General features: G+C 43.7%; 2 protein-coding genes across 8 annotated transcripts in view; one reads left to right on the forward strand and one right to left on the reverse strand.

The window, feature by feature from the left end:
- Positions 1 to 27843, reverse strand: part of STPG1 (sperm tail PG-rich repeat containing 1) — a 226672-nt gene that overhangs the window by 37136 nt on the left and 161693 nt on the right. The window contains exons 1-2 of one of the 3 annotated variants that reach the window (XM_083369802.1): positions 3716 to 3964; positions 2628 to 2724 (exon numbers count right to left, since the gene is read on the reverse strand). The gene's annotated coding sequence lies outside the window, so the exon portion shown is untranslated. Of the gene's footprint in view, positions 1 to 2627; positions 2725 to 3715; positions 3965 to 27843 lie in introns of those variants that run through there. The other 2 variants (XM_083369804.1, XM_083369803.1) reach the window with 2 other exon arrangements.
- On the forward strand, positions 445 to 27767 carry NIPAL3 (NIPA like domain containing 3). Of its 5 annotated transcripts, none has more exons than XM_083369782.1 (13): positions 445 to 671; positions 796 to 991; positions 6110 to 6359; positions 8905 to 8973; positions 9054 to 9225; positions 10468 to 10527; positions 11552 to 11697; positions 15558 to 15654; positions 17525 to 17660; positions 19972 to 20060; positions 21351 to 21414; positions 23755 to 23849; positions 25546 to 27767. In XM_083369782.1, exons 3-13 carry the CDS (start codon positions 6267 to 6269, stop codon positions 25722 to 25724), a joined length of 1200 nt encoding a protein of 399 aa, XP_083225908.1. In that variant the 5' UTR covers positions 445 to 671; positions 796 to 991; positions 6110 to 6266; the 3' UTR covers positions 25725 to 27767. The 5 variants fall into 5 exon arrangements, with proteins under 5 accessions (XP_083225908.1, XP_083225907.1, XP_083225909.1 ...); XM_083369781.1 differs by having other exon boundaries at positions 6151 to 6359; XM_083369783.1 differs by having other exon boundaries at positions 6151 to 6359; positions 17546 to 17660.

The raw sequence follows: 27843 nt of genomic DNA on the forward strand, positions 1-27843 counted from the left end.
GATTCCGTCTTGTATTGCCACAATCGATTCCATCCTAGTAAACATTTTCCTTTTGGACTAAACTTGCATCCAAGAGTTCTTATTTCCTAAGATGTGGATTGAGGTGGGTCCTGACACGGAGAGAGGTTTTTCTGCAGACCGGCGTGTGTGGTTTCGTGTGCTGCCTGCATTCCTGCACGTGGGGCTTTGCTTGTTTGTGCAGACCAGTTGCTGGCCTGCCACGGCCCGGTACTAGTCCACGGACCGTAGGGTTGGAGACCCCCGTACTAGAAGACTTCCAAGGTCCCTTCCACCTCTGTATTCTGTGAGAACCAAAGACCTGACCGCTAAACCTCAGCCAAGTTTGGCCACCTGCCGCCGGACATTTGCCCTCGCGGCCACTAGAGGCCGCCCAACCCAAAGGAAGGCGCTACCGGCATCCAGCCCCGGAGAACCTGGCCAGCTCCGAGCCGGCTGCACCGGCTGCAGCGAAGAAAAAGGAGCCGCGCCGGCTTCCGCCCACTGCTTTCTTTTCCCTTCTGCTTGTCCAGGCCCGCCGGGCCTTGCAGAGGCGAGATATCCGGGGCGGGGAGTGGCGGCTTCCGGATCCAATCGGACGCTTGCTTTTGCTAGAAACCGGCGCTGCCTTTCTCCGCTGGGCTGCAAAGGTAGCAGCTGCAAAGCGGAAGCAGGTGAGCGCTGGAGGTGCTCAGACGACCGGAGAGAAGACTTTATGGTCGAAAGAAGGGATGGGGGGGGAGGGTTTAGGGTTCTGCTGAGCCGGGAGTGGCATTTATTTAGCTTGCCTTTCTTTAGGATCGACTTGAGCCGCTGACCCGCCATCGGCAGCGGCCACCTGGTTGCCACCCGGTTGCCTTGCTGTAAAAAGCGATTTTTTTCCTCGGCCGGGGTAACGCGGAGGGAAATCATCGTCGGAAACTTGACCGGCCGGTATTCCCTGATCCTGGCTTTGGCGAAGTTTTTCCTAAAGGACGCCAGCGTTCGCCTGCAGGTTGGTTCCGAAAGGGCACCGGAGGAGGGATTCGGGTGATGCGAGCGTGTTTGTGAACGCAGAAGGGTGTCTGTGTGCACGTGAATTTCAAAAGAAGCTCGCATTAAGAGGGAATTGCGGGAACGTAAAAAAATGGAGATTTAAAAAAAAAAAAGAAAATACAAAAGGACAAAAAATAAAGTTGGAAAGAGAAAAGAGGTTAGCAGAGGAAAAACAAAATTGGGGGCAAATAAGAAGGGAATTCTTAGAATGGAAAAGCCGAGATGACGGGCGTTTGGATGGAGGTTTCTTAAATCTGATGCATTGTGTTTTTGTAAAGAAGTATGCTAAAATTGGAGGGACGCGGTGGCTCAGTGGGTTAGGACGCTGAGCTGGTCGCCAGTTTGGCAGGTCGAGTGCCGCGTAACAGAGCGCCTGTTACTCGTCCCAGCTTCTGCCAACCTAGTAGTTCGAAAGCACGTAAAAATGCAAGTAGAAAAATAGGGACCACTACGGTGGGAAGGTAACAGCGTTCCGTGCGCCTTTGGCGTCTAGTCATGCCAGCCACATGACCACAGAGACGTCCTCGGACAAGCGCTGGCTCTTCGGCTTTGAAACGGAGATGAGCACCGGCCCCTAGAGTCGGAAACGACTAGCACGCATGTGCGGGGGAAACTACCTATGCTAAAATTATAGTTCTCAAACGTTTTGGTCTTGGCACCCCTTTACAGTCTAAAAATGATGGAGGGCCCCAAAGAGCTTATGCGGGTTCTATCTGTCCATATGTGATGTGTTCGAATTTGAAACTGAGAAATGTTAAGACGCTTATATATTTTACTGGCCCTCCCAGAAATGAGAACTCTAGGGTTGAAAGTTAGGTAAAGTACTTACATGGAATTGACAGAGATGGCAGAATTGACAACTTTGATTAAAGGAAAGACTTTTAACTGATTTTATTTCTACTTGGAAGCCACATATGTGGCTTTTGTGAGAAATGAAAAATAACGAAATGTTATTTTGAGATTTGATGGTTAGAATTACTGCCGTTAGTCTAAATGGTGTGGCAGGGGCAGGCAACCTTGGGTCTTTTATGACTTGTGGGACTTCAACTCCCAGAATTCCTGAGTCAGCATGGCTGATTCAGGAATTCTGAGTATTGAAGTCCACAAGTCAAAAGAGTCAAGGTTGCCTACCCAGTAGGGCAGGGGTGTCAAACTGCCGGCCCGCAGGCCGGAGCGTCACGGAGAGCCCGCGCCCATCCCATTTTCGGCAATGGGAAAAAGTTCCGATACGTCATGTGACGTCGCAAGTTTGACATGCCTGCAGTAGGGTCTCCTGCTGGAGCAGGGGGTTGGACTAGAAGACCTCCAAGAGTTGCAAAAAGAAAAATAGGGAAAAAATGATTTCTGACTTTCTTTGATATATAAATAATACCTCAAACTCTTACTCTATAAGCCCATATAGTTAACACAAGAACAGAATAACAGAGTTGGACGAGAGAGAGAGGGAGGAAGGAAGGAAGGAAGGAAGGAAAGAAGGAAGGAAGGAAGAAAGAAAGAAAGAAAGAGAAAGAAAGAAAGAAAGAAAGAAAGAAAGAAAGAAAGAAAGAAAGAAAGAAAGAAAGAAAGAAAAAGAAGTAGGTACTTAGGACTTAAACTGTGGTACAATCTAGAATTTTGTAAAGGGTTCTTCTCCAATCTTGTGACCTCCAGATGTGCTTGGGATCACAAGATCCAGAAATTGATAAAGATCCCCTGTAACAACAACAATAGGAGCTCAGTGAGAAATGCCAGTTGCAGAATCTGTTGTATGGACTTGGAGCAATGAGAAGGCTATTTGCACGATTACGGAATTTCAACAGTTCATTTAGTAACCATTCGAAGTTACAACAGCACTGGAAAAAGTGACTTACGACCATTTCTCACACTTAGGACCATTGCAACATCTTCACGCTCATGCGATCAAAGTTCAGACACTTAGCAGCTGACTCATATTTATGACGGCTGCAGTGTCTCGGGTCATTTGACTCCCTTTTGTGACCTTCTGTCAAGCAAAGTCAATGGGGAAGCCAGATTCACTTAAGAACAAATGTTACTAACTTAAGAACAGTACTTCATTTAACAAGTGTGGCAAGAAAGTTTGTAAAATGGGGCAAAATTCACTTAACAAATGACGTACTTAGCAACAAAATTTTGGGGCTCAGCTGTGACGTGGTGGCTCAGTGGGTTAGGATGCTGAGTTTGTCGATCAGAAGGTCAGCAGTTTGGCGGGTTGAATCCCGAGTGCCACGTAACAGAGTGAGCGCCTGTTACTCATCCCAGCTTCTGCCAACCTAGCAGTTCGAAAGCACGTAAAAATGCAAGTAGAAAAATAGGGACCACTCCGGTGGGAAGGTAACAGCGTTCCATGCACCTTTGGCATCTAGTCATGCCGGCCACATGACCACGGAGACGTCCTCGGACAAGCGCTGGCTCTTCGGCTTTGAAACGGAGATGAGCACCGGCCCCTAGAGTCAGAAATGACTAGCATGCATGTGCGGGGGAACATTTTTTTTTAATCCCATTTATATCCCGCCCTTCTCTGAAGACTCAGGGCGGCTTACAATCTAAGCACAAATCAATGTGCTTAGCAATAGCCTTCATTCTATGTATGTGCCTGCTTATTAGGGCTTTCACACACACACCCCCAAGCGGCATTATTACAGCTTATTGCCCCCAACAATCTGGGTCCTCATTTTTTACCTACCTCAGAAGGATGGAAGGCTGAGTCAACCTTGAGCCTGGTGGGATGCGAACCTGCACTAATTGCAGGCAGCTGGTGTTACTTAAGCAGGCATTAGCCCACTGCTCCACCTTTACCTTTACCTTGTGACAGTAAGTTGAGGACTATCTGTATTCTGTCGCCTGAGCACCTCCAGAGAAGGAAAAACCCAGCTGCTCTTATCAAGCTGTGTTTACCCTTAAAACATTTCTCTCCAAAACCTGTTTCTCTGATGTTTTTGTCCCATGATCCTGGTGCTGCCCTCTGGAGCAAAACAAATAAATCTCTATTTTTAGCATGACATCTCCTTTTCCAGTTTAGCCAAGTGCGTTCTAGACAATGGCAGGTGCCAAGAACAGAAGCTGGAGGTTTCTGCACTCTGGTCATGCTCAGATGGATAAGGTTCAGCCACTCGCTAGAAGAGACCCTGGTTTGCCCATAGGCAAACCCTTATTATTTGATATGTGGTGGTTGTATTAAAATTCTGATGCTACCTTTATGATCCTGGGTTAGTTTGCTAGCTTAAATTCCTACTGATACAAAAGGAAATTGAGGAGAAAACTGAATCGGATGGCTTCAAGGCAGAATAAAGTAAATAACGTGTTTTCTACATTTTCTCCCCTGTTTCTTTGTGAGAAGATTTCTCTTTTTTCCCTTAGTTTTTCTATTTTTTTTTAAAGACTTCTGCTCTCTATGCATGGCTACTGGTGAGAAGTACAGCTAGTCCTTGACTTGACCATTGGTTAAACGATGATTCAAAGGTACAACAGTGCTAGAAAATATGATTTATGACCAGTCCTCAAATTTACAACTGTTAGATCATGGGTCTTCAAACCTGGCCCTTTTATGACTTGTGGACTTCAACTCCCAGAATTCCTCAGCCAGGCACGCTGGCTGAGGAATTCTGGGAGTTGAAGTCCACAAGTCATAAAAGGGCCAGGTTTGAAGACCCCCTGCGTTAGACCATCCCCACAGTCATGTGATTATGATCTAGGCACTTGACAACTGGCTCACATGAGATTTGCGGTGTCCTGCAGTCATCTGATTGTCATTTGTGACAGCCAGCTTCTGACAAAGTCAGTCAGTGGGGAAGGGAAGGCTGCAACGGCGATCATGTGAGGACTCGCTTAACAACATGTGATTTGCTTAATGACCATGGCAAAAAAAGTTTCAGTATCAGGTGCAGTCGAATGATGCCTCATTTAATGACCATGCCACTTAATGAATTTTCTAGTCCGAATCATAAATTGAGGATTACCTGTAATGAAAATTGGATTGCAGGATTATCAGGAGTGTACTGGTAGCCACCTGCCTACCTTTATTTATTTATACTTGATTTGGTTTTATTTATTTGATTTGATTTATTTGATTTGATGTTATTATTTTATTTTATTATTTTAATATAATTTTATTTTACCGTATTATTATTTTATTTTACTAATTCTGCTGACTGCCAAATTTTGTTTTATTTTATTATTATGTTATTGTTTTATTTTTGTTTTATTGTTTTATTTTGTTTTTTATTTTATTTTATTTTATTTCTGCTAATTCTGCTGACTGCCAAGGTTGACTCAGCCTTCCAGGGTCAGTAAAATGAGGATCCAGTTTGTTGGGGGCAATACGCTAATTCTGTAAACCGCGTAGAGAGGGCTGTGAAGCGGTATATATGGCTAAGTGCTAAGTGCTACTGCTAATCTTTTCTATTGTTTCTACTCCATGCTACTCATTTCTACTTATTGGCCACCCATTTTACCACAGGGTAATTCTGGGCGGCCTTACAGAAACAATTGCAGACAAGCCTGCCCTTTGATTGCAGGGAGTTTAATAGGAGTGCGCGCGGCAGTGCCGCTTTGCATCTTGTGGGATTACAAGGCGGCAACTAAAGCTCCAGGGAAGGACAGAACACCTGTTTATCCTGCAGCCTGGCCAGCTGCATGGCTGTAACCGAAAAAGGGTTGCGATTGGAAGATGAGGAGAGAAAAAACAAGTTCGCTCCTGCATCCGTGGCTGCTAAATTTAGACCTACAAGCATATTTTCATTTAACGATGCGTGCAAATGACCTTAGGGGACCAGCAAAGAGATGGTGCCCAGGGAAGGGTCAGACACGAGAGAGCGGGGCCTGCAGCTGCCTAGTGAGCGGAGTAAGGGGGCCAGAAGAGGCCCGCCCTCGTTTCTCATGCTGTAAAGGCGACAGCAAGACACAGGTAGTCCGTGACTTACAGCAGTTTGTTTAGTGACCATTTGAAGTGACAACGGCACTGAAAAAAAGGGGACTCGTGGCTGATTTTCACACAACTGTTGCAGCATCCCTCTCTCTCTCTCCCTCTCTGCCTCCCTCCCCCATATGTCCTTTGGTTTCTCTTCTTCTGTTTACTTAGGAGAGCAGTTATCAATCAATCTGGTTTCTCTGCTCAATCAGATTACGGCTACTCTCTAGAGGTGGCAGATGGGGAAGGAAGCAGGGGGACTGTCTGGCCCCGCCCTGGATTTAAAGTGGTGCTGAAGTTAACACCGGAAATGCACAGATAAGCTGAAATGGAGAAAGCAAACCACCCCAGCTTGCAACTGGAACAGCTAGTGACCCAGCCAGTCCCTCTGACGGTCCACGAGGATGCCTTCTCTTACAAGGTAATTCCTAAACTTTGTCCTAAAGTTTTCATTTCCAAAGGGCCTGATTCTCCAGCATGAGAAGAGTAACAGCTCAGTAACAGGAACCTGGGCAGCAGTGGCTGGAGAAAGAGGCATGAGATGGGTGACCATATAAAGACGTAAGTGTCACACCTGCCCCAGAACAGTCATTTAGGAAAGCAGACTCAACTCCGATTGATTGAAGCGAAAAGGCCTTTTACTAAAGACATTGGTTGCAGGAAGGTGAGGGAGAGACTGAAGTTCCCACTCACCCGATACAAAGAGCCAAACCCATCATTCCCCATCCCTCCCCACAATGTCCAGTCCACTGCCACCCAATCTGGGATTGCCACAATGTTGTAGGAAACTCCTTGGGTTGTTTAAAAGGTAAAGGTTCCCCCGCACATGCGTGCTAGTCGTTTCCTACTCTAGGGGCCGGTGCCCATCTCCGTTTCAAAGCCGAAGAGCCAGCGCTTCTCTGAGGACGTCTCCGTGGTCATGTGGCCGGCATGACTAGACGCTAAAGGCGCACGGAACGCTGTTACCTTCCCACCGTAGCGGTCCCTATTTTTCTACTTGCATTTTTACGTGCTTTTGAACTGCTAGGTGGGCAGAAGCTGGGACGAGTAACAGGTGCTCACTCTGTTATGCGGCACTCGGGATTCGACCCACCAAACTGCCAACCTGATCGACAAGCTCAGCGTCCTAACCCACTGAGCCACCATGTCCCTTTTTGGGTTGTTTAGGCTGCTGGAACTTCACACCTAGGGTAAGCGGCCTTGAAGATGCCCAACAGTGTAACCGATACAAATAGCTCTGGTTGTCTTCACATATCATCTCCCCCTCCCCATTTCCCACCATTAGATACACAGGTGTGGCTTGCCCCTAATGCCTCCACCCTCCCTTCCCCCTTGGTGGCATGATGCCAGCAAGGCGCCAGGCTGAAGATGGAGATCCTGTCATGTCTCACTTAAGAACCACCTTGGTTCTTTTTAACAACTATGTCAAAAGAGGTTGTAAATTTGGGTGCACACTTAACTATTTGTATTCAGGAGTGGCTCAGGCTGCCCCCTCCCTGATTCACTGGAGTATAAGACGGGGAGGCGCAGTTCAGGCAGATTCGGTTATTATAGTCCAGTGATGGCGAATCTTTTAGAGACTGAGTGCCCAAAAACCTCCCCACCCGCCTGCAAGGCCACCCACTGCCTCCACGGCCCACCTCAGCAATCGCCCAGGCGGCCCAGAAGCGCCACAGTGGCCACGCCCTCCGCCTGCGCCCTGCATCATCTGCGCATAACGGGGCACGAGGGCAGAGTCTTGTCCCCACTGGCCAGCTGCCATGTCCTTAGCTGCGGTGCTTTGCGTGGGCTGTGCCTGGGGATGACTCTCCTCCGGTGGGGCTGCTGGTGAGGAGGGGGCCGCAGGAGGAGGCAGGCCTGGGGTGACGGGATGCGTGCCCACAGAGAGGGCTCTGAGTGCCGCCTCTGGCAAGCATGCCATAGGTTCACCACCACTGTTTATAGTCAATCTCAATAAAATATAGTTCTGGTCTTCCTGTGGAATAGATTTTTCTGGTCTGGTCTACCTAATGGGGATGACCTGCCCTTCTGATAATATTATAATATTGCCAAATAATCTCCCATAACTTTTTGGAAGGTCAGAAAGCAAGCGAGTCACGCCCGATTTTGTGCCAAAGGTGTTAGGAGAATCACTAGAGTTGTTAAGTGAATCCCAGGGTCATTAAGCAAATCCGGCTTCCCCCCATTGACTTTGCTTGTTGCAAGCCAGCTGGGAAAGTTGCAAATGGTGATCCCACGATCCCAGGAGGCTGCAACTATCATAAATACAAGCATCCAAATTTTGATCCTGTGACACTGGGGGTACTGCGTCATAAGTGCGAAGACCAGTCACAAGTCACTTCTTTCAGTGATGTAACTTTGAACGGTCACTAATTGAATGGTTGTAAGTCAAGGGCTACCTGTACAGGGGTATTTTTGGCCTTGGAATTCTTGCACAAATGAGTTTGGGAATGCAATGGACCAGATCCCTCTTAGACCTGGGGTAGGCAACCTTGGCTCTTTTATGACTCGCGGACTTCAACTCCCAGAATTCCTGAGCCAGCATGGCTCAGCTTGGAAACCCTCCCTTTTCCCTCAGCATGGCTGGCTCAGGAATTCTCAGAAGTCCACGAGTCATAAAAGAGCCAAGGTTGCCTACCCGTGTCTTAGACAGTGACCATCATAGGGTTAAACTTGGGGATGAGTTCAGTTCAGGCCCATTCAACGTATCTTTTGAGAGCCTCAGTTTGGGGAAAGCTGGCATGGATTTTATGTTTGCCTGGACAAATATATGCTCCTTATAGGACTTTTATCTGAATGTCATAAGTGTGAGGACTGGTGATAAGTCGCTTCTCTCAGTGCCATTATAGTGTTCGATCCGTTGCTAAATGAATGGTTGTAAGTCAAGGACTAGCTGTAGAATACGTCTGTCTTGCATTTGCAGAAGCTGCAAGTTTAATTACCTGTGCTTTTTCCTTTCTTTGCAGGAAAACCTGATCGGTGCCTTGCTGGCTATTTTTGGGCACCTGATGATCAGCATTGCTCTCAACCTCCAGGTGAGCTGAGAGAAAGAGAAACAGGATTCCAGAGCTGTAGAAACCCAAATGAGTCCTCATTCTCCTTTCTCTTCCCCTAGAAATACAGTCATATCCGGTTGGTGAATTGCAAAGAGTCTAAGGCTTACTTTAGGACCAAGACGTGGTGGTGTGGTTTGTTCCTTCTCTGCCTGGGAGAATTGGGGGTCTTCTCTGCCTACGCTTTTGCCCCCCTGTCCCTGATAGTGCCTCTGGGGGCCGTCTCTGTCATCGGTAAGTCCCTCAACATAGACTAGGAAACCAAGGACGTGAATGCTGATAAGACTCTTACTAATTTTATTTGCTTATTCATTCATTCAATTTATATAGCCCCCTGCCTAGTATTTGTGACTCTAGGTGGCTCACAGTTAAAAATAATAATAAATACAGGCAGTCCTTGACTTACGACCACAATTGAGCTCCAATTTTTGCTGTTAAGTGAATTTTGCCCCATTCTACAACCTTTCTTGCCACAGTTGTTAAGTGAATCACTGCAGCAGTTGAGTTAGTAACATGGTTGTTAAGTGAATCTGGCTGCCCCATTGCTTGTCAGAAGGGGATCACGACCTCAGGGACTCTACGACCGTCTACGACTTGTTTGCCAAGCGTCCAAATTTTGATCACACGACCATGGGAATGCTGCAACAGTCATTGGTGTGAAAAATGGTCATAAATCACTTCTTCTTTTTTTGGTGCCAAGTGTCACTAAATGAACTTGTTGTAAGAGAAGGACTGCCTGTAATTACAAAGGAGCAACTAGAATGAAACCATTAAAAAACTCAATTGAACCAGTTCAAACTTAATTTGAAGGAGAGCAGAAGCCACACACAAGAACAGCCAGCTTTAATTACCAAGTTACAGGAACAGAGCCTTGGAAGTCTGAATGTGCCTGTCCCTCCCTCCCTTTTATCTTCAGGAGAAGTAGGGAGGGTCTTGTCAGAAATGTTTACTGCGATTACATTTCTGGCTGGGACAGGTTTCTTTTATCTGACCATTGCATATTCCTTATGTTTCTCCCTCCTGTTTCTCAAGGTTATTCCTTCTGCCATGCAGGTAAGACTTGCGCCTACAGACTTCTCCAGAGGAAGCTGTATGGTTGTGTTTTTTGCACCCGTTGATAAAATCTAGTATCAGAACCATCTCAAAAACTGCAAGAGTTGGCAATCCATATACAGTTGCCTTCTATGTAAGCAAGACCAGGCAGCGGGTGCTCGTAGCAAATCTTCAAGATGCTAGCAAGAGCCACATTCCTACATCCTCCCAGATCCAGGAAGCTTTGATATGTAGGCTAGATGTTCTTGAGATAATGCTGATTTGTTTAAAAAAAATACGAGAGAGAGAGAGAGGGAAAAAAAATCCCTAATGTTCAACCAAACATTTCCACAAGTGAAAATACACACGTACCCCGGCTTGAACGAATCAGACCGGCTGTCTCTAGCATTGGCAAAACTCACTGCTTGCTGTTTTCTCATTCAGCAAGTGCAATCCTCGGAGTCATATTCATCAGGGAAAAATGGAAACCTAAAGACTTTTTGAGTAAGTGGCTGGGTGCATTTTTCAGAACTACCTGTCTTCAGCACGTTTCTTTTACCTTTGCTTCCCTTGGTGCATCTTTGCATGGATTTGTACAAATCGACAAGAATTGGTTTCTGCCACTCTCTGCTAAAATTGCAATTTATTATTATTATCATTATTATTTTTGCTTCTTTTGCACCTGCTAATTTGTTAGGACCAGCTTGTAGGTAGCTGGCTATTTTTTCATTATTTCAGAAAGGTGGGTTGGGTGGGGGGTGGGCTAGTGGGTTTCTCATCTTGGAAGTCCAGAAGAAAAAGGGACAGGACTGTCCCTGTTAATTTACACCCAGATCCCTAAGAGAGCTCTTCAATTTTTCCTTTTTTTTTTTTTTGCTAATCCTTTTAATTACGACACAGGTAGTCCTCGAGTTACAACCATTCGTTTAGTGATTGTTTGAAGTTAAAGCAACACTGGAAAAAAGTGACGTGACCGTTTTTCACAGTTAACGATTGTTGTGTTCTTCCCATGGTCACATGATCAAAGTTCAGGTGCTTGGCAACTGGCGTGTACTTATGACAGTTGCATTGCCCTGTGTGATCACCTTTTGCGACCTTCTGATAAGCAAAGTCAATGAGGAATCCAGATTCATCTAACAACCTCGTTACTACCGTAACTTGACAACTGCAGTCAGTCACTTTAACAGCTGTGGTGAGAAAGGTCGTTAAATGGGGCAAAATTCACTTAACAACTATGTTAGCTTAGCAATGGAAATGCTAGGCTAAACTGTGGTCATAAGTCGAGGACTATCTGTACTTCTTACATTGTATTAATTTTAAGATCTTTACCTGTCCTATGTCTGTTGTTTCTAAGTGCCTTTATTCTTCAGGAAAAACTGTGCAAATCTCATTATTCCCAGCATGGAGTTGTATTCCAAGCCATCTAAAAGGGCAGCCAACTCATTTTTGTAACTGTGCATGTGTGTAACTCAGAGCTGCTGTAGACCTCCGAACTAACACAGCTTTTCCTGTCTTCATCCTGCCAAAGGGCGCTATGTTTTGTCCTTTGTAGGCTGTTCCTTAGCCATTGTTGGGACTTACCTGCTAATCACCTTTGGACCGAACAATCATGAAGTCATGACAGGGGACAACATCAGAAAGCACTTGGTCAGCTGGCCGTTCCTTCTGTATATGGTAAAGTGATCCATTTAATCGAGTTTAATCTGTGCTCTTCATCCTCCTCTTCATTTCATTGAGATGCCTAAGCCAATTAATGATGTTTTGTGCTTGCTTGGGGGTTACATGCTTCCTTGATCAGGATCAGTGTTTCTCAACCATGACAACTTGAAGAGGCGTGGACTTTGACTCCCAGAATTGCTGGCTGCCTTGAGAATTTGGGGAATAGGCTTCCACACATCTTAAAGTTGCTAACCTTGAAAAATGTTGATCTAGAGCAGACATGTCAAACACAAGGCCCGTGGGCCAGATCCGGCCCGCAAAGTGGTTTCATGCAGCCCGCAAAGCCATCCTGGAAACAGTGAGGGAACGGCCCCTACTGCCTTGGCCCTGGCCCAGAGACCCTCAGATCTGTCCCACTCCTGCCCAGGACCCCATAGGCACCCTTGAGGCGAATGATGTAGAGCTGGCCACGCCCACCCAGTAGGCCACGCCCACCCTGGCCATACCCACCTGGCCCCCTGAGGGCAACCGCAGTGCTAATGCGGCCCTCAATGAAATTGAGTTTGACACCCCTGATCTAGAGCTTTAGTTTTAACTGATCTGTTGAGTGAATCATAAAAACTGGGATCAGATATCAAGTTAAGCCATAAAACAAGGGTAGGCAGTCTCAGAGCTGTATGCAGGCTGGTGCTGGTAAAAAGCAGTAGACATGTTTCTTATTTTCAGAAAGATAAAGTATGTTCTGAAACAGGATGACTTTAGTTAAGAATAATCAAGAATCTGCCCCAATACTTTAAGGCAGAGGTCCCCAAACTTTTGGGCACCAGGGACCAGTTCCGTGGAGAGAGGTTTTTCTGCAGACCAGAGGTGTTGTGGTTTTGTGTGCTGCCTGCATCCCACGGATGGGGCTTTGCTTGTTTGTGCGGACCGGTTGCTGGCATGCCATGGCCCGGTAGTGGTCCACGGACCGGGGGCTGGGGACCCCTGCTTTAAAGAAACAAACAACCCTCTCTCCCATATTGCCATGGTTCAGCTCCAAGTTTGTTAAGAGTGGTTCTCAGGCATCACAAAGTTGACTGCCCCCTTGCCATAAACCATGATTTGCAAATCAAAATAATGTATTAACACATTGTATTCAGTGAAACCAACTAGGTAACATTATGATTTAACATGATGTGACCCCAAATTTAGATCTGCAGTTGCAACGGATTCCTGGATATCCTTACTCTCTACATATCCTAACCAGGTCAATGTTGACTCAGGCTTTCATTCTTCCAAGGTTGTTAAGTTGAGGACCCAGATTGTTGGGCACAATACGTTGACTCTGTAAACCACTTAGAGAGGGCTATAAAGCTCTGTGAAGCGGTATATAAGTCGGTATATATAAGTGCTATTGCTATTGCTATCCTTACTTTATATGCAGCCTAGATGGTTGTGTTTAAACCCAAGATCTTGGGTTCTTTTAGCTGTAGTGGGTTAAACAAGCCAAGTTGGCCAACTCATTGTAATAATCTAGGTTTACAAATTACAGAGGATCAATTCTTGTATTATTGAGAGCAGCTGGTTTAGTGGGGAGGCTATTCATTTTCTGACCAAAACAACCAAAAATGAGCAATCTGCCAGCAGAAAGAAGAACTCAGCAAATAGGCGTGGCCCCAGAAGATTTTATTGATTTATTTTATTGATTTATGTTGAGACTCTAGAAAGAGTACAGAGAAGAGCAACATAGATGATTAGGGGACTGGAAGCTAAAATATATAAAGAATGGTTGCTGGAACTGGGTAGGTCTAGTTTAATGAAGAGAAGGATGAGGGGGGACAGGATAGCAGGGTTCCAGTATCTCAGGGGTTGCCACAAAGAAGAGGGAGTCAAGCTCTTCTCCAAAGCGCCCAAAGGCAGGACAAGAAGCAACGGATGGAAACTAGTCAAGGAGAGAAGCAACCTAGAACTAAGGAGAAACTTTCTGACTGTTAGGACAATTAATCAGTGGAACAACCTCCCTCCAGAAGCTGTGAATGCTCCAACACTGGAAGTCTTTAAGAAGAGACTGAACAGCCATTTGTCTGAAATGGTATAGGGTATCCTGCCTGAGCAGGGGGTTGGACTAGATGACCTCCAAGGTCCCTTACATCATGATGATGATGATGATGATGATGATGATGATGATGATGATGATGATGATTATACGGTCATCCATTTGCATAAACAACTTTAACCAAAAACTCAGTGTAATAAAACCTCCATAAACAAAGTATATAATTAAAATAACAATTACAGAAGATTATAAGAATATAATTAAAATAATTACACATGATTTTAAGCATATAATTAAAATAATAATAACTCGGGAACTGAGGCACTGCCTAATAGCTTACAGGGTTATGTTTGCTTGTTCATGAGCAAGATGGCGGACACAGAAATGCCCAGACATGTTCTCCACTTCCTTTGTTTCAGGGGTGCCAACTGCATAAGGTGCCATGTGGGCTAGCAGCAGCTTTGAGCCCAGGCTCAAATTGACTCTTGGCCATGAGAGCTCCCTGTGTGACTTTGAGCCAAATCCTTTTCCCTCAGCCCAGTCTATTTAGCTGCGCTGTTGTGATGGGTGAAGCTTGGCTTAGGGCAGGGGTAGGCAACCTTGGTTCTTTTATGACTCGTGGACTTCAACTCCCAGAATTCCTGAGCCAGCTGGCTCAGGAATTCTGGGAGTTGAAGTCCACGAGTCATAAAAGAGCCAAGGTTGCCTACCCCTGGCTTAGGGAATGTTATATGCGTTGCCCTGAGTTCCTGGAGAAAAGGCATGATCAACATTTAACAAATAGATAAAATAAGCTGCACTCCACCTAAGTTAGGGGTGTCCAATCTTGGCAACTTTAAGACCTGTGGACTTCCAACTCCCAGAATTCCCCAGCCAGCCGTGCATAGTGCAGTGTTTGAAGCCTAATCTCTAATTCAGTCTCCCTAAGCCAGAGGTCTTCAAACTCGGCCCTTTTATGACTCATGGATTTCAACTCCCAGAATTCCTCAGCCAGCCGTGTTGAAGTCCATGAGTCATAAAAGGGCCAAGTTTGAAGACCCCTGCCGTAAGCTGATACAGATAGTTATGACCTACCTGAAAAAGGGGGACTTATCACCCAATTCTGAAGTCCCAATGGTCATTGGGGGAAATTCCCCTTCAGAGCTGGATCATAAGTCCTCTTTTTCAGGTAGGTCGTAATTTTGAACATCCTCATAGTCACGTGATGCCAGTTTGGGCACTTCTTAACACGCATTTACAGCCACTTGCAGTGTCCTGTAGTCACATGACTGCATTTTGTGGCAGTTTTGCTAAAAACTGGCACTTCCGGCCCATAGTGAACAATGGTTTACATTTATGATCTCTGTGTTCACTTAATGACTGTCACAAAAAAGTAAAATCATGTTGCCACCGTTACAACATGTGACCATAATAGGCATCCTCCGATGTGGTTGTAAGTTGAGGACTACCTGTACTTGGAATGCAAACTCCAGCCAGCTCCCAGATTTTTTATTTTTATTTTAATCCCATTTATATCCCGCCCTTCTCCGAAGACTCAGGGCGGCTTACAATCTAAGAAGCACAAATCAAATGTGCTTAGCAATAGCCTTCATTCTATGTATATGCCTGCTTATTAGGGCTTTTCCCCCCCCGCGGCATTATTACAAAATCAGCTTATTGCCCCCAACAATCTGGGTCCTCAGATTTTTGGGGAACTAAGGCTAGGGGATCCCCTTTTTTCATTTCCAAAAGGGAGGTCTGTCTCTTCAGCCTGCAAGGGCAATAATGTGAAAAGAAAAAGACTGGAAAATTAGCTTTATTTCAAATCCAGTACCTTTTCTGCTCTCTTTCCCTTCTTTAGCTGGTGGAGATCATTCTGTTCTGCCTGCTTTTATATTTCTACAAGGAGAAGAAAGCAAACTATATCGTGGTGATTCTGCTCCTGGTAGCCCTCCTTGGTACGTTTCTTCTCCTCTTCCTCTTTATGTAAGATAAATGTCACAAACTGGATTGCTAAACCTCTGTCTCTGATTAGCAAAGAAGCAAGCTCATGCGTACGGTATGTGCGTGAAGCTTAATCTCCGTTCAGCTTCCCCAAAGGTGGCTCTTTCTACGATAGGTGTTTTGGGGGCTGCATCTTGCAGAAACCCTAATCCATCACACACACACACACACACACACACACACACACACACACACACAAACCGGTCTAAAAATTTATGTATTTATTTATTGGATTTCAAGACTGACTCCAAAAGGATTCTGAGCCACCAGGAAGATAGCTACCTAGAGAAAGCCCCATGAATAATATCCAGGTAAAAATTAATTCATCGAGGGTTGAGTTGGAGAGAGCTGAATGAATATACGTGTCTCGGGATAATGTTGCAGGATCCAATCTGGGTTGGTGACCAGGTTGTTTCTTCTGAGCTTTTGGACTCGTTCTGTTCTCTCTGCCGGAAAGTGTGCTATTCTGTGTGTGGTATTTATGGTGGCTGTTGTAAGTAGCTTTTCAGATGTTGTTTGACCAGCCATCAACACATCCCAATCAACATCTAAAAAGCCATATACAACAGGCACCATAAATACCACACCCAGAACAGCACACACCCTGATAGAGAGAACTTTTCCCTGAAGTTGGGCCCCAGCACAAGTCCAAAAGCTCGGAAGATGAAACCCCCAGTCCCAGCAACCAACCCAGATTGGATCCTTAATAAGTCAAGTTCTTGTTCCCATTGGTGGGGTCTCGGCAATTCCCATTACAGGTGGTCCTCGATTTATGATCACAATTGAGCTCAAAATTTCTCTTGCTAAGTAAATTTCGCCCCGTTTTATGACCTTGCTTGGCACAGTTGTCGTTAATCACGTGATTGTTCAGTGAATCTGGCTTCCCCGTTGACTTTGCTTCTCAGAAATGTTGCAAAAGGTAATTTACATGACCCCAGGATGCTGCAACTGTCATTAATACAAGTCAGTTGCCAAGTGTCTGAATTTTGATCAGGTGACCATGGGGGATGCTGCAATGGTCGTAAGTGTGAAAAATGGTCATAAGTCACTTTTTTCAGCGATGTCGTAACTTTGAACAGTCACTAAAGAAACTGTTGTAAGTTGAGGATTACCTGTACATATGACCGTTGCAACATCCCCATAGTCCCCTGATCAAAATTCAGACTCTTGGCAACTGGCTCATATCTATGACGGTTGCCGTGTCCCGAGGTCACGTGATCACTTTCTGCTACCTTCTGACAAGCAAAGTCAATGGAGAAGCCAGATTCACTTAACAACCGTGTGACTAGCTTATCAACTGCAGTGATTCACTTAACGATTGTGGCAAGAAAAGTCGTAAAATGAGGCAAAACTCACTTAACAATTGCCTCACTTAACAACAGAAATTTTGGGCTCAATTTTATTTATTTATTTAATTTATTTATTTAATTAAATTTTTATACCGCCCTTCTCCCGAAGGACTCAGGGCGGTGAACAGGGCATATAAATAGAAGTACAAAAGTTAAAAAGGATTAAATTGTTGCCCGAATTAAAACAATCAAAATATAAAAAAGAACATTAAAACCCTAACATTTCCCCCATCAGGCCAGGCCAGCTTGTTCGAATAAATGGGTCTTTAACCCACGCCGGAAGGAGTGAAGATCCGGTGCCATCCGAAGCTCAACCGGCAGTTGATTCCATAAAGCCGGGGCGCCCACAGAGAAGGCCCTCCCCCTGGGGAGTACTCATAAGTACTCATAAGTCAAGGACTACCTGTACAGTTTTTCACTCGCTGTTGTTAGTCTTTGATCTTGAACAAAACAAGGTTTATTGGTGGTTTTTCAGGTTCCATGACTGTCATTACAGTCAAAGCCATTGCAGGCATGGTTGCGGTTTCCATTCGGGGGAATATGCAGCTGGGCTACCCCATCTTCTACATCATGGTGGTGTGCATGGTGGCGACAACAGCATTTCAGGCAGAGTAAGTGGAACCAAGCTTGCTTTCCTTCCTTCCTTCCTTCCTTCCTTCCTTCCTCTTTCTTTCTTTCTTTCTTTCTTTCTTTCTTTCTTTCTTTCTTTCTTTCTTTCTTTCTTTCTTTCTTTCTTTCTTTCTTTCTTTCTTTCTCCCCAAATGTGTGTTTTCTTCCTGCAGCTCACCACCAAATGTCAAGGCAATTCAAATTTAATTAAAATGAATTATAGATTAAAAATAGAGCCTGTGCAGCAGGCGGCAATGGAAACTACCGTAGGTAATTGCATTCTTGTTGCTGTTTCTGCCCAGAGATGGGCCTTTTAGTAACAATTTAAATAATTTCCTGTTCTAAAGAGGCTTCAAGGGGGGCATTTGGGAACACACAGCTAAATGCCAGCTTCCCACCCTCATTGCAGCTTGTATGGATTGCTGAAAGTATGCTCAGAGGGATGGAGATGCAGAGCATCCTTCCTTGCATATAATAAGAGATGTTTTTTCCCCCTGGATCTTAAGGTTCCATTTGTAACCATCATAGTTGGTAGCCAAAGCTATAGTTTGGTATAGCAGCCAAACAGGACAGGTACAGACTCCAACAGATAGTTAGGACTGCAGAAAAAACAGTTGCAACCAGCCTGCCTTCCATTGAGTACCTGTACACTGCACGGGTCAGAAAGAGGGCTGAGAAAATATCTACAGACCCCAGGCATGTTTCAACTTCTCCCCTCAGGATGCCACTATAGGGCATTGCATGCCAAAACAACTAGACACAAAGATAGTTTTTTCCCCCCGTGCCATCATTCTGCTGAACACCTAATTCCTACAGCACTGTCTTATGTCTAAGGATATTTACCCATGTAGTAGGGCTGTATTACTATTATCCTCCTCATCTTTCCTATTACCTTCTGTTATTGGTATCTTATGATTATATTACTTTGTTGTAATGTACACTGAGAGCTTATGCACCAGAGACAAATTACTTGTGTATCCAATCACACTTGGCCAATAAAAAATTCTATTCTGTTCTGTTCTATTCTTCTAGTCTAGTATAATTATTATATTATATTATATTATATTATATTATATTATATTATATTATATTATATTATATTATATTATATTATATTATATTATATTATATTATATTATTATATTATATTATATTATATTATATTATATTATATTATATTATATTATATTATATTATATTATATTATATTATTATATTATAGCTATGCTATGCTATGCTATTCTATGCTATCCTATTATTCTTTACTCTATTCCATTCCATTCTAGCAGTTTCTCTCCTCCACTATCCAGATATTTTTGGTTTCCACCAGCCAGCCAATACCCAGTAGTTCTCAACTCACAACCATTCATTTAGTGATGGTTTGAAATTACAACGACACTACAAAAAGTGACTTATGACCAGCCTTCAGACATACGACTATTGTAGCATCCCTAAAGTCACAGGGCCAAAATTTGGGCACTTGACATCTGGCAGTCTGTTTACGATAGTTCCAGTGTCCCAAAGTCATGAATCCTCATTTGCAATCTTCCCAAACCGGCTTCTGACAAGATGCCAGATTTGATTAACAACCACAAGATTCACTTAATAACTACAGTGATTTGCTTAACAACTGTGGTAAAAAAAGGTCATAAAAACAGGTGCAAGTCACTTAATCGCCTTGCTTAGCAATGGAAATCCTGGTCCCATGGCTGGCTGGGGAATTCTGGGAGTTGAAGTCCATACATCTTAAAGTTACGAAGATTGAAAAACATTGTTCCCATTTGCATGCTTTTTGGAGCATTTGACATCCATATGTAGTACCATATGGAGGAACATTGTCCATAGGGTCGCGATGGGTCGGACACGACTTCGCAACTAACAACAACAACAACAACAACAACAACAATGTAGTACCAAAAAAGGAGAACATTTGCAGCTCAGGATTGAAATAAGGGGTTCTTGGTGCTCTCTGAGCTTGGTTGTTTTCTTGCAGACATTTCATTACCCAAACGAGGTAACACCAGCAGCAAAAAAAATCCACCAAACTCACAGAGCACCAAGGACCCATCATTGTAAAACATTACCTGAACACCTTGGAATGAGCTGAAATTTCACCAGGCAAATCTGCTTGTTTTGCCCAGAAGATCAACAGCTGAATCTCAGATTGGTGATTCTGTTTTTGGTTCATGGTTTCTAAGATACCCTTTTCTGTGCTGAAACATCGTTGGCTTTTGTGAAATGTTTTGTTATTTATTTATGCACAGTGTTGTCTGATTTTTTTTTCTTCCTCCGCTGTATTTATTTTTCTCCTAGGTTTTTAACCCAAGCTTCTCACTTGTATGATATATCCCAGATTGCCAGTGTGGGTTATATCCTGTCCACTGTGATAGGAATTACAGCAGGTAGGTGTATATCGGTGCATTAAAATGGTGATAGCAGCTGATCATCAAATACAGGTAGTCCTCAACGTATGACCACAATTGAGCCCAAAATTTCTGTTTTCAAGGGAGACATTTGTTAAGTGAGTTTTGCTTCATTTTACGCTTTCTTGCCACAGTTGTTAAGTGATAAGTAAATCTGGCTTGCCCATTGATTTTGCTTGGCAAAAGGTTGCAAAAGGTAATCACATGACTTTGGGACAAAGCAACAGCCATAAGTATGAACCAGTTGCTAAACATCTGAATTTTGATCACATGATCATGGGGATGCTACAAAGATGGTAACCGAAAAATGATCATAAGTTCCTTTTTTATCGGTGACGTCGTAACTTTGAACAGTCACTAAATGAACTGTTGTAAGTCGAGGACTACCTGTAGCCTGAAATGGATTTTGCCAGATTTCCCATCCCTGGGAGAGAGTCCTTAACCGAACGCTTCCCTTGAAATATCTTTTTAATGCTTAAAAAGAAATCACCTGCATTGATAACAAGGTTCTGTTGCTCCCTTTAGAAACTGCTTTTCCCAGTGAGACAGACATTTCAAATTTAGTCCAGGTTTCTGGTGCCTAACAAATCTTCTCTGCCACTGGGTTTGATTTCATTACTGCACATATCCAGTAGAGGACACTAGTCATTTCTTCAGCAAGGTTGAGTTTTGTACCCACTACAGTTCGAATCCCAACAAGTTACAGTACTTATTTAAACATGTAAAGCAGGGATGTCCAACCTTGGCAATGTTAAGGCTTCTTGACTTCAATTCTCCACCCTGGCTGGAGGATTCTGGGAGTCGAAGTCCACAAGCCTTAAAGTTGCCAAGCTTGGACACCCCTAGCTATGAGAAAGCCTCCTGGGAAGATCATAAATGGTGATCATGTGACCCAAGGATGCTGCAACTGTCATAAATATATCAGTTGCCAAGTATCTGATCATTCCCGTCTCTTCTCTTGATAGCTTAGTTCAGGGGCCTTCAAACTCGGCCCTTTTATGACGCATGGACTTCAAGTCCCAGAATTCCTCAGCCAGCATGCCTGGCTGAGGAATTCTGGGAGTTGAAGTCCATGCGTCATAAAAGGGCCGAGTTTGAAGAGCCCGGGCTTGGCAGTCTTTCGAGTTATAAAAATGTGATCTATCCATGCACCAATTCTGTCTCCTTGGATATGTTTTAATTTTGTTTATGCTGTTAACATTTTGCTAATCTTCGCCTAGAATTTCTAAAAGGAGGTTCTCTATTTTAGAAAGATTCTTTTCTTTTTAGGTGCAACTTTTTACTTGGACTTTATTGGAGAGGATGTTCTCCATATTTGTATGTTTTCTTTGGGGTAAGTTTACAATATTGATATAGCTTATGGGCTCTTTTTCATTTCCTTTTTCTCTGCTTGGCAAAGCTCTTTCCTTTTAATGGATGATGGCTATTCAAAGGCTGCTTTGGGCATCTTCTAACTAATGGTGGGAAACAGTGACAATCATTATAGGATATAGTTGCCCATCCTTTGCTAATAGTTTGGGGAAATCTGTGGCTGGATTCTTCATTGCGAAACCAATTGATAGCTGATCTTATTCTCACTCACAACCCTGTCCGGAGTTTGCTACCCTAATCACTGCCCAGATTGCAGTGCTGGGTACAATAGTTCTCAATTAATGACCATAATTGGGACTGAAAACTAAACGACAGTTGTAAAGAGAAAAAAATCACATGACCATGCCAACTTACGTTGGCTATTCCAGTTGCTGTTGTTAAGCAACTTCTCCATGGGCATTGAACACAACATCACATGCCCACGACTTGTAACTTCCTGCCAGCTTGCCCATGGACATTGCTTGTCAGAAGCCGGCAGTGAAGGTTGCAAATTGTGATCATGTGACTGCAGAGATGTTGTGACAGCTGCAAGTTTGAGCCATAAGTCTCCTCATTCAGGGCCAGCACAACTTTGAATAGTTGCTGAATGAATGGTCACTAAGCAAGGGCTACTTATATTTTGCCTGTCTTGGAAACCAAATCAATGTAGTCTTTGCTGGTAGTTAAAGCTTAATTTGTTCATAGTCAAAGGATCTCAGCAGCTGAGTTGCAGTCTTAGGAGTTAATGTCATCTTTCCTCTTGAGCAAAAAGTTCAGGCCTTATATTTGCCAGGACAGTTCTGAGAAATTATGGGGATCAGTGTCTGCAGAAGGGGAAAAAAATGTGAGGACAGACTGACAAAGATCAGATGTGTCAGAACAGAAGCCCCGCCCTTCCGTGCATGCATTATGATGTCACACAATGCATGGGACAGGACTTATACTGCATTGCTGGACACCACTGTGTATGGAAAAGCTTGTCAATCCAGAGTTGGGATGTCAAAGGGACTGCTTATGGGTGGAGATGCCTAGGAGCCCTTATTCCTGGAGAGGATCCATGGGAGCAGCAAATGCTGTTCCTTTCAAGAACATCCAAAACACATCATCTGTTCACCCTTCTTTCCTCTCCTCGTATTCTGCCTGCATCCATTATCACTGCTCTTAAAAATAAGAAAACAAAAATAGTACCAATGGTAACAGGACACTAGGGTACAATCCCAAAACAACTGGAGCACCCCTTCAACACCATCGGCATTGACAAGTTCACCATCAGTCAATTGCAGAAGGCAGCTTTACTCCAAACAGCTTACATCCTGCAACAATACCTTTATTTATTTATTTATTTATTTATTTATTTTATTAGACTTATATACCGCCCTTCTCCCGTAGGACTCAGGGCGGTTCACAAGGTTTTTTTAAAACAATACACAAGTTACAAAAATTAAAAACAATTAAAATGATTACACTAACCTTGAACTATAAACCCCAATTACAATTAAAATACAATTAAAACCCCAGTTAATACTCTCGGTCCAGGCCAGAAAGCTCGAAGAGCCAGGTCTTGAGGTCCCGGCGGAATGAGCGAAGGTCAGGAGCAGTCCTAAGCTCTACAGGCAGCTGGTTCCAAAGGGCCGGCGCACCCACAGAGAAGGCCCTCCCCCTGGGTATTGTCTGCCGGCAATCTTTTACCGGCGGTACCCTGAGAAGACCCTCCCTGTGGGAGCGCACAGGACGAAGGGAGCTTGATGCCGGCAGCAGGTGTTCCCTCAGATATTCCCTCAGATATTCCCTTTAACTCCATCAAACATCCACATTGGTCTACACCAGGTCCTTGGGAAGGACTCAGTAGATGGATAAAAATGCTAAGTCTAGTCTGAACAGCTGACTGGCTATGTGGCCAACCATAATAATAACAAGGTCCTCATTGCTGCAAAGTCTCTGATGCTGTTCTTTTCCTTAAGAATTTGTGTTGAGGGTGAGAGGGCTTGTGCACAACTATTTTAAGTGAGTAAACAAGGTCTCAGTAAATTTCTGAGAGGGCTAGAAGGGCACTTCAGCTCTCCCTATGGCTTTGGAAAGAACTAAATTTAGTTAGAACTCTTTTTGATGTTTCTGCTGTTCACAAATGCTTCACTTGTGTCCTGAATAGTCTTATAAAAGTGTCCAGAAATGTTTACTTTGACCCATCAACTGAGGTAGCATGTAGACTGATGAGTCACTTTCTGTGAGATGAATGGGTGGCTAAGATTTTTAGCTGTCAATCATGTTTTCTCTTCCATATGTTTCAAACTTCTTTATCTTGCCCTTTTAAAATCTCTTTCAGATGCCTCATTGCATTTTTAGGTGTCTTTCTGATCACTAGAAACAAGAGGAAATGCATCTTTTTTGAGCCTTACATCTCCATGGATGCCATGCCAGGTAATCTTAAAATCTATTACCTTTTTGATAAGCCGGTACAAAAATGGGGCACCGAAGCAGCATGGATGAATTTGATCATGGTTATACTGAAAGTTTAATGTCATGAATGTCCTTGGCTTTTATTGATGTTCTTTTTAATGTTGATTACTTCCCTGGTTTATTCTGTTTTTCTCCTATTTTAACAGCTGCCCAGAATCTCATATATGAGATGGATGGCCTATAAATGAATATATTAAATAAATACACTTTCAGAGTCCCCTTTCACCCATTTTAGATTTGATTTTGGAGTATTGGGGGAGGAATTTAAGGGGCAAAAATTTGCTTTAGGCCTTGTAGAGGATTAAAACATTAGCTCACCCCTCAAGAACCTTGAAAAACCTCAAAGATTTGGACAGTGTTCCCATTCAATGTGGAGATGATACTATGTCGTCATCATCGTTGTTGCTGTTATTATTATTTGTTTGCCACCCATTCTAACTTGAGAAGGTGGTCTATATCTTGGATATTTCAATAGATGTTTAGTCTCTTTTCCTTTCCCTCCCTCTCTTGAAGCAGTGTTTCTCAACCTCAACCTTAGACTTCAACTCCCAGAATTATCTTTAAGCATCCAAGGTTGAGAAACACTGTCGTAAGGTGATCCAGTCTTGTTGCCATCCAGTGTGATGCAACTCTGGTTCCCAGACCGGCTAAGTCTCAGGATGTGGGGTTTGGGATCCAAACTTTAGAACAGTGTTTCTCAATCTTGGTAGCTTTAAGATGGGTGGACTTCATCTCCCAGAATTCCCCAGTCAGCCCTCCTTTAGAAGATGAAATTATAGTTTGGTTGGGTTAATGGAAGTGACATGTTTAAGTTTAAGTTTATTAAATTTTTATACCGCCCTTCTCCCGAAGGACTCAGGGCGGTGAACAGGGCATAAATAAAAATACACAAGTACAAAAGTTAAAAAAGAATTAAATTATTGCCCAAAGTAAAACAGTAAAAATATACAAATATTAAAACCCTGAGATAACTCCTCATCAGGCCAGGCCAGCTTGTTCGAATAAATGGGTCTTTAACCTGCGCCGGAAGGAGCGGAGATCCGGTGCCATCCGGAGCTCAACCGGCAGTTGATTCCACAAAGCCGGGGCGCCCACAGAGAACGCCTTCCCCCTGGGGGCCACCAGCCGGCATTCTCTGACCGGAGGCACCCTGAGGAGGCCCTCTCTGTGGGAATGCACAGGGCGGAGGGGAGTTGACGCTGGCAGCAGGTGGTCCCCGAGGTATTCCGGACCCATGCCATGTAAGGACTTAAAAACCATCACCAAGACCTTGAACCTCACCCGGAAGACAACTGGTAACCAATGCAGCTCGCGGAGCAAAGGTGTAACATGGGAGTACCGGGAAACTCCCAAGACAACTCTCGCGGCCGCATTCTGTACCAGTTGGAGCCTCCGAGTGGTCTTCAAGGGAAGCCCCATGTAGAGAGCATTGCAATAGTCAAGACGAGAGGTCACGAGAGCGTGAGTGACCGTACACAGGGCATCCCGGTCTAGATAGGGCCGCAACTGACGCACCAGGCGAACCTGAGCGAAAGCCCCCCTAGTCACGGCTACTATGTGGTCTTCTAAGGCAAGCCGTGAATCTAGGAGGACAGCAATTGAATTTCTGTCTGTTTTGAAACCCCTGCATTTCAAACCACTCCATCTTTATCCTCAGGCATGCAGAATCTGCACGACAACGGAACTGCAGTTCAACCTGAACTCAAGACTTCTTTTTCCTATGGCGCCCTGGAGAACAATGATAGCATGTCTGAAATTTATACTCCTGCTACATTAACTGTTGTCCAGGAAGAACATGCTTCTTGTCGGATCATGTCACACAGAAAAAGCGAGTGAATGTTCTTTGAAGGAATACTGTAGGTGCGGTTGTTTATTTATTACCCTTCCCTTTCTGTTCTTTCACTCATTGAGCCCAAAAGGCAGCTGAAGTACTGATGAACTCATATAATAATTCTAAAAAAAAATACTGATTAAGAATTACATACCTGCAGATATAAAAGTATTCCATGTTAAGCTGAATTGCATTGGCATCTGAACAGCTCCATCACTGCAAACACAGAAGGCATTTGAGTAGCTAAATAGATGGTACGTAGGTGAATGCAGATACTCTGCTATAACAGAAGCAGTGGTTTCATTGGAATAATCAGGGACGGTGTATCTTTTAAAATCAGGAAGAATGGCATTCTCAGAGAAATATGTATTGGGGATTCCCCATGCTGAAAATGAGTCCCCCTTTTTCTGTTGGCATGGCTAACCAGAAATGTATAGATACAGTTCACTAGTCTGCCCTCTGTTTTACTTAGTATATCTTGTTCTCCCAAACCTGGGAATTGGGAGGCAGGATACATTCTAGTATTCTGTTATCCTGGTCAAAAGGTTCAGTCAACTGTTCAACATTTTTCCCGATGTAAACCATTGAACTAGATCGGGCAGCAGCATGATAAGTGAAGACACATCACCACTGAGGACTCATATCTTTCAGATCAACACATACCATGATTTAATTTGGGTCCAGCGTTGGTCTGCAACCCCAGGTGTTGAGAATGTGATGCAATGTGTTTTGCTAACTCAAAGACCTCCATCTTGAAGTCATACTGTTTATGGTTTTAATAAGTGCCCTGAAAATGAATTTCTGGGTTGTGATGACCTTTGTATTGGGCCTGGTCTTTATATTTAGCAGGTTTGGGTAATGCAGGATGAACGGCATCGTTTTATAGTAACGTTTGGAGACTGCTATTGAATGCTGTTTTGTGGATAAAAAAATACTTTCCTGCAAATAGAAAGAAAGCTTTCTTCTGTAGATGACCCTGAGTTGTGACCAAAACCTTCTTCCTTCTTTTCAATATGTGATATTTATATTTAAATGTGCGGGAATTATTTAAATGGGGGAGCATTAAAAGGATCTCCTGGTGCTTCAACTTCCAGTCCAAATAGCAAACTCGTTTTGCTACCATAGCCTCAGGCAAAGAAGTTTATTTCCTGAAAGTTTTTATTTTTAATATGTACTGTATTAGGATTGCGTCTGCTCCTTCTCCCCAGCAGATGACAACACTTAGACAATCTTGGCTGATCTTAAAAAGCTAAGCCCTGTTAGATGTGATTTTGCATTAAAGATGAAAGACCTGTTGGAAAATCCCCAGTTGTAGGATATCCTGGGAAACGTAAAAAATACTCCGAAAATCACTACCCTTTTCCAGAATGATGTCTGATTTCTGTTGGTTACCAATAGAAATGAATAGATTTTAAACCTGGTTTTGTGGAAGAATTAACATGAATGTAAACCTTGCTGCAGTTTTCAACGGCTCTGTGGAGTCTGAATGGAAGATACCCGGGTATTTTGGCCCAGTTTCAGAGTGATTTGCACTTAAGATCCATGGACAACACGAAATTAAGCAGTGTTTCTTATCCTTGGCCGCTTGAAAATGTGTGGACTTCAACTCCTAGAATTCCACAGCTTGTTAAGGAATTCCAGGAGTTGAAGGCCACACATCTTAAGGTTCCCGAGTCTGAAAAGCACTGCTCTAAACATCCGCAAAAATCTTCAGCTTTCTTTTTGCTTATTGCTTTGATATCTTAGGAAGATATCTGTAGGAAATTGAATTTCTTCCCATCCCATCACATCTTCCCTAATATCAAACAAATATTTAGGTGTAACTGCAACGGAGAAAAAAAACTTCCTAGGTTATTGATCTGGGAATCATTTTCCAAGTATACTTTGTTTGGGAATCTCTCTTCAATTCTTGTGGAGACAGCTAAATAAGTGAAGGTCCTTTTCAGAATGATAGCTAATGTTCTTGTCTCACTGATTTCTAGGATGTCAAACATATCTGTTGACTGAGTGTACTGTCTTCACCATGGTATGTGTAAATAAAGCTTTATGACACAAAGATGGCATCTTTTGTTCAAAGGAAGCCTTATATCGGATGGGTGGGGAAATAAATTGAATATGAAGCCA

Source organism: Vipera ursinii (assembly GCF_947247035.1).
Source record: "Vipera ursinii genome assembly, chromosome: 9".
Taxonomy (NCBI): domain Eukaryota; kingdom Metazoa; phylum Chordata; class Lepidosauria; order Squamata; family Viperidae; genus Vipera; species Vipera ursinii.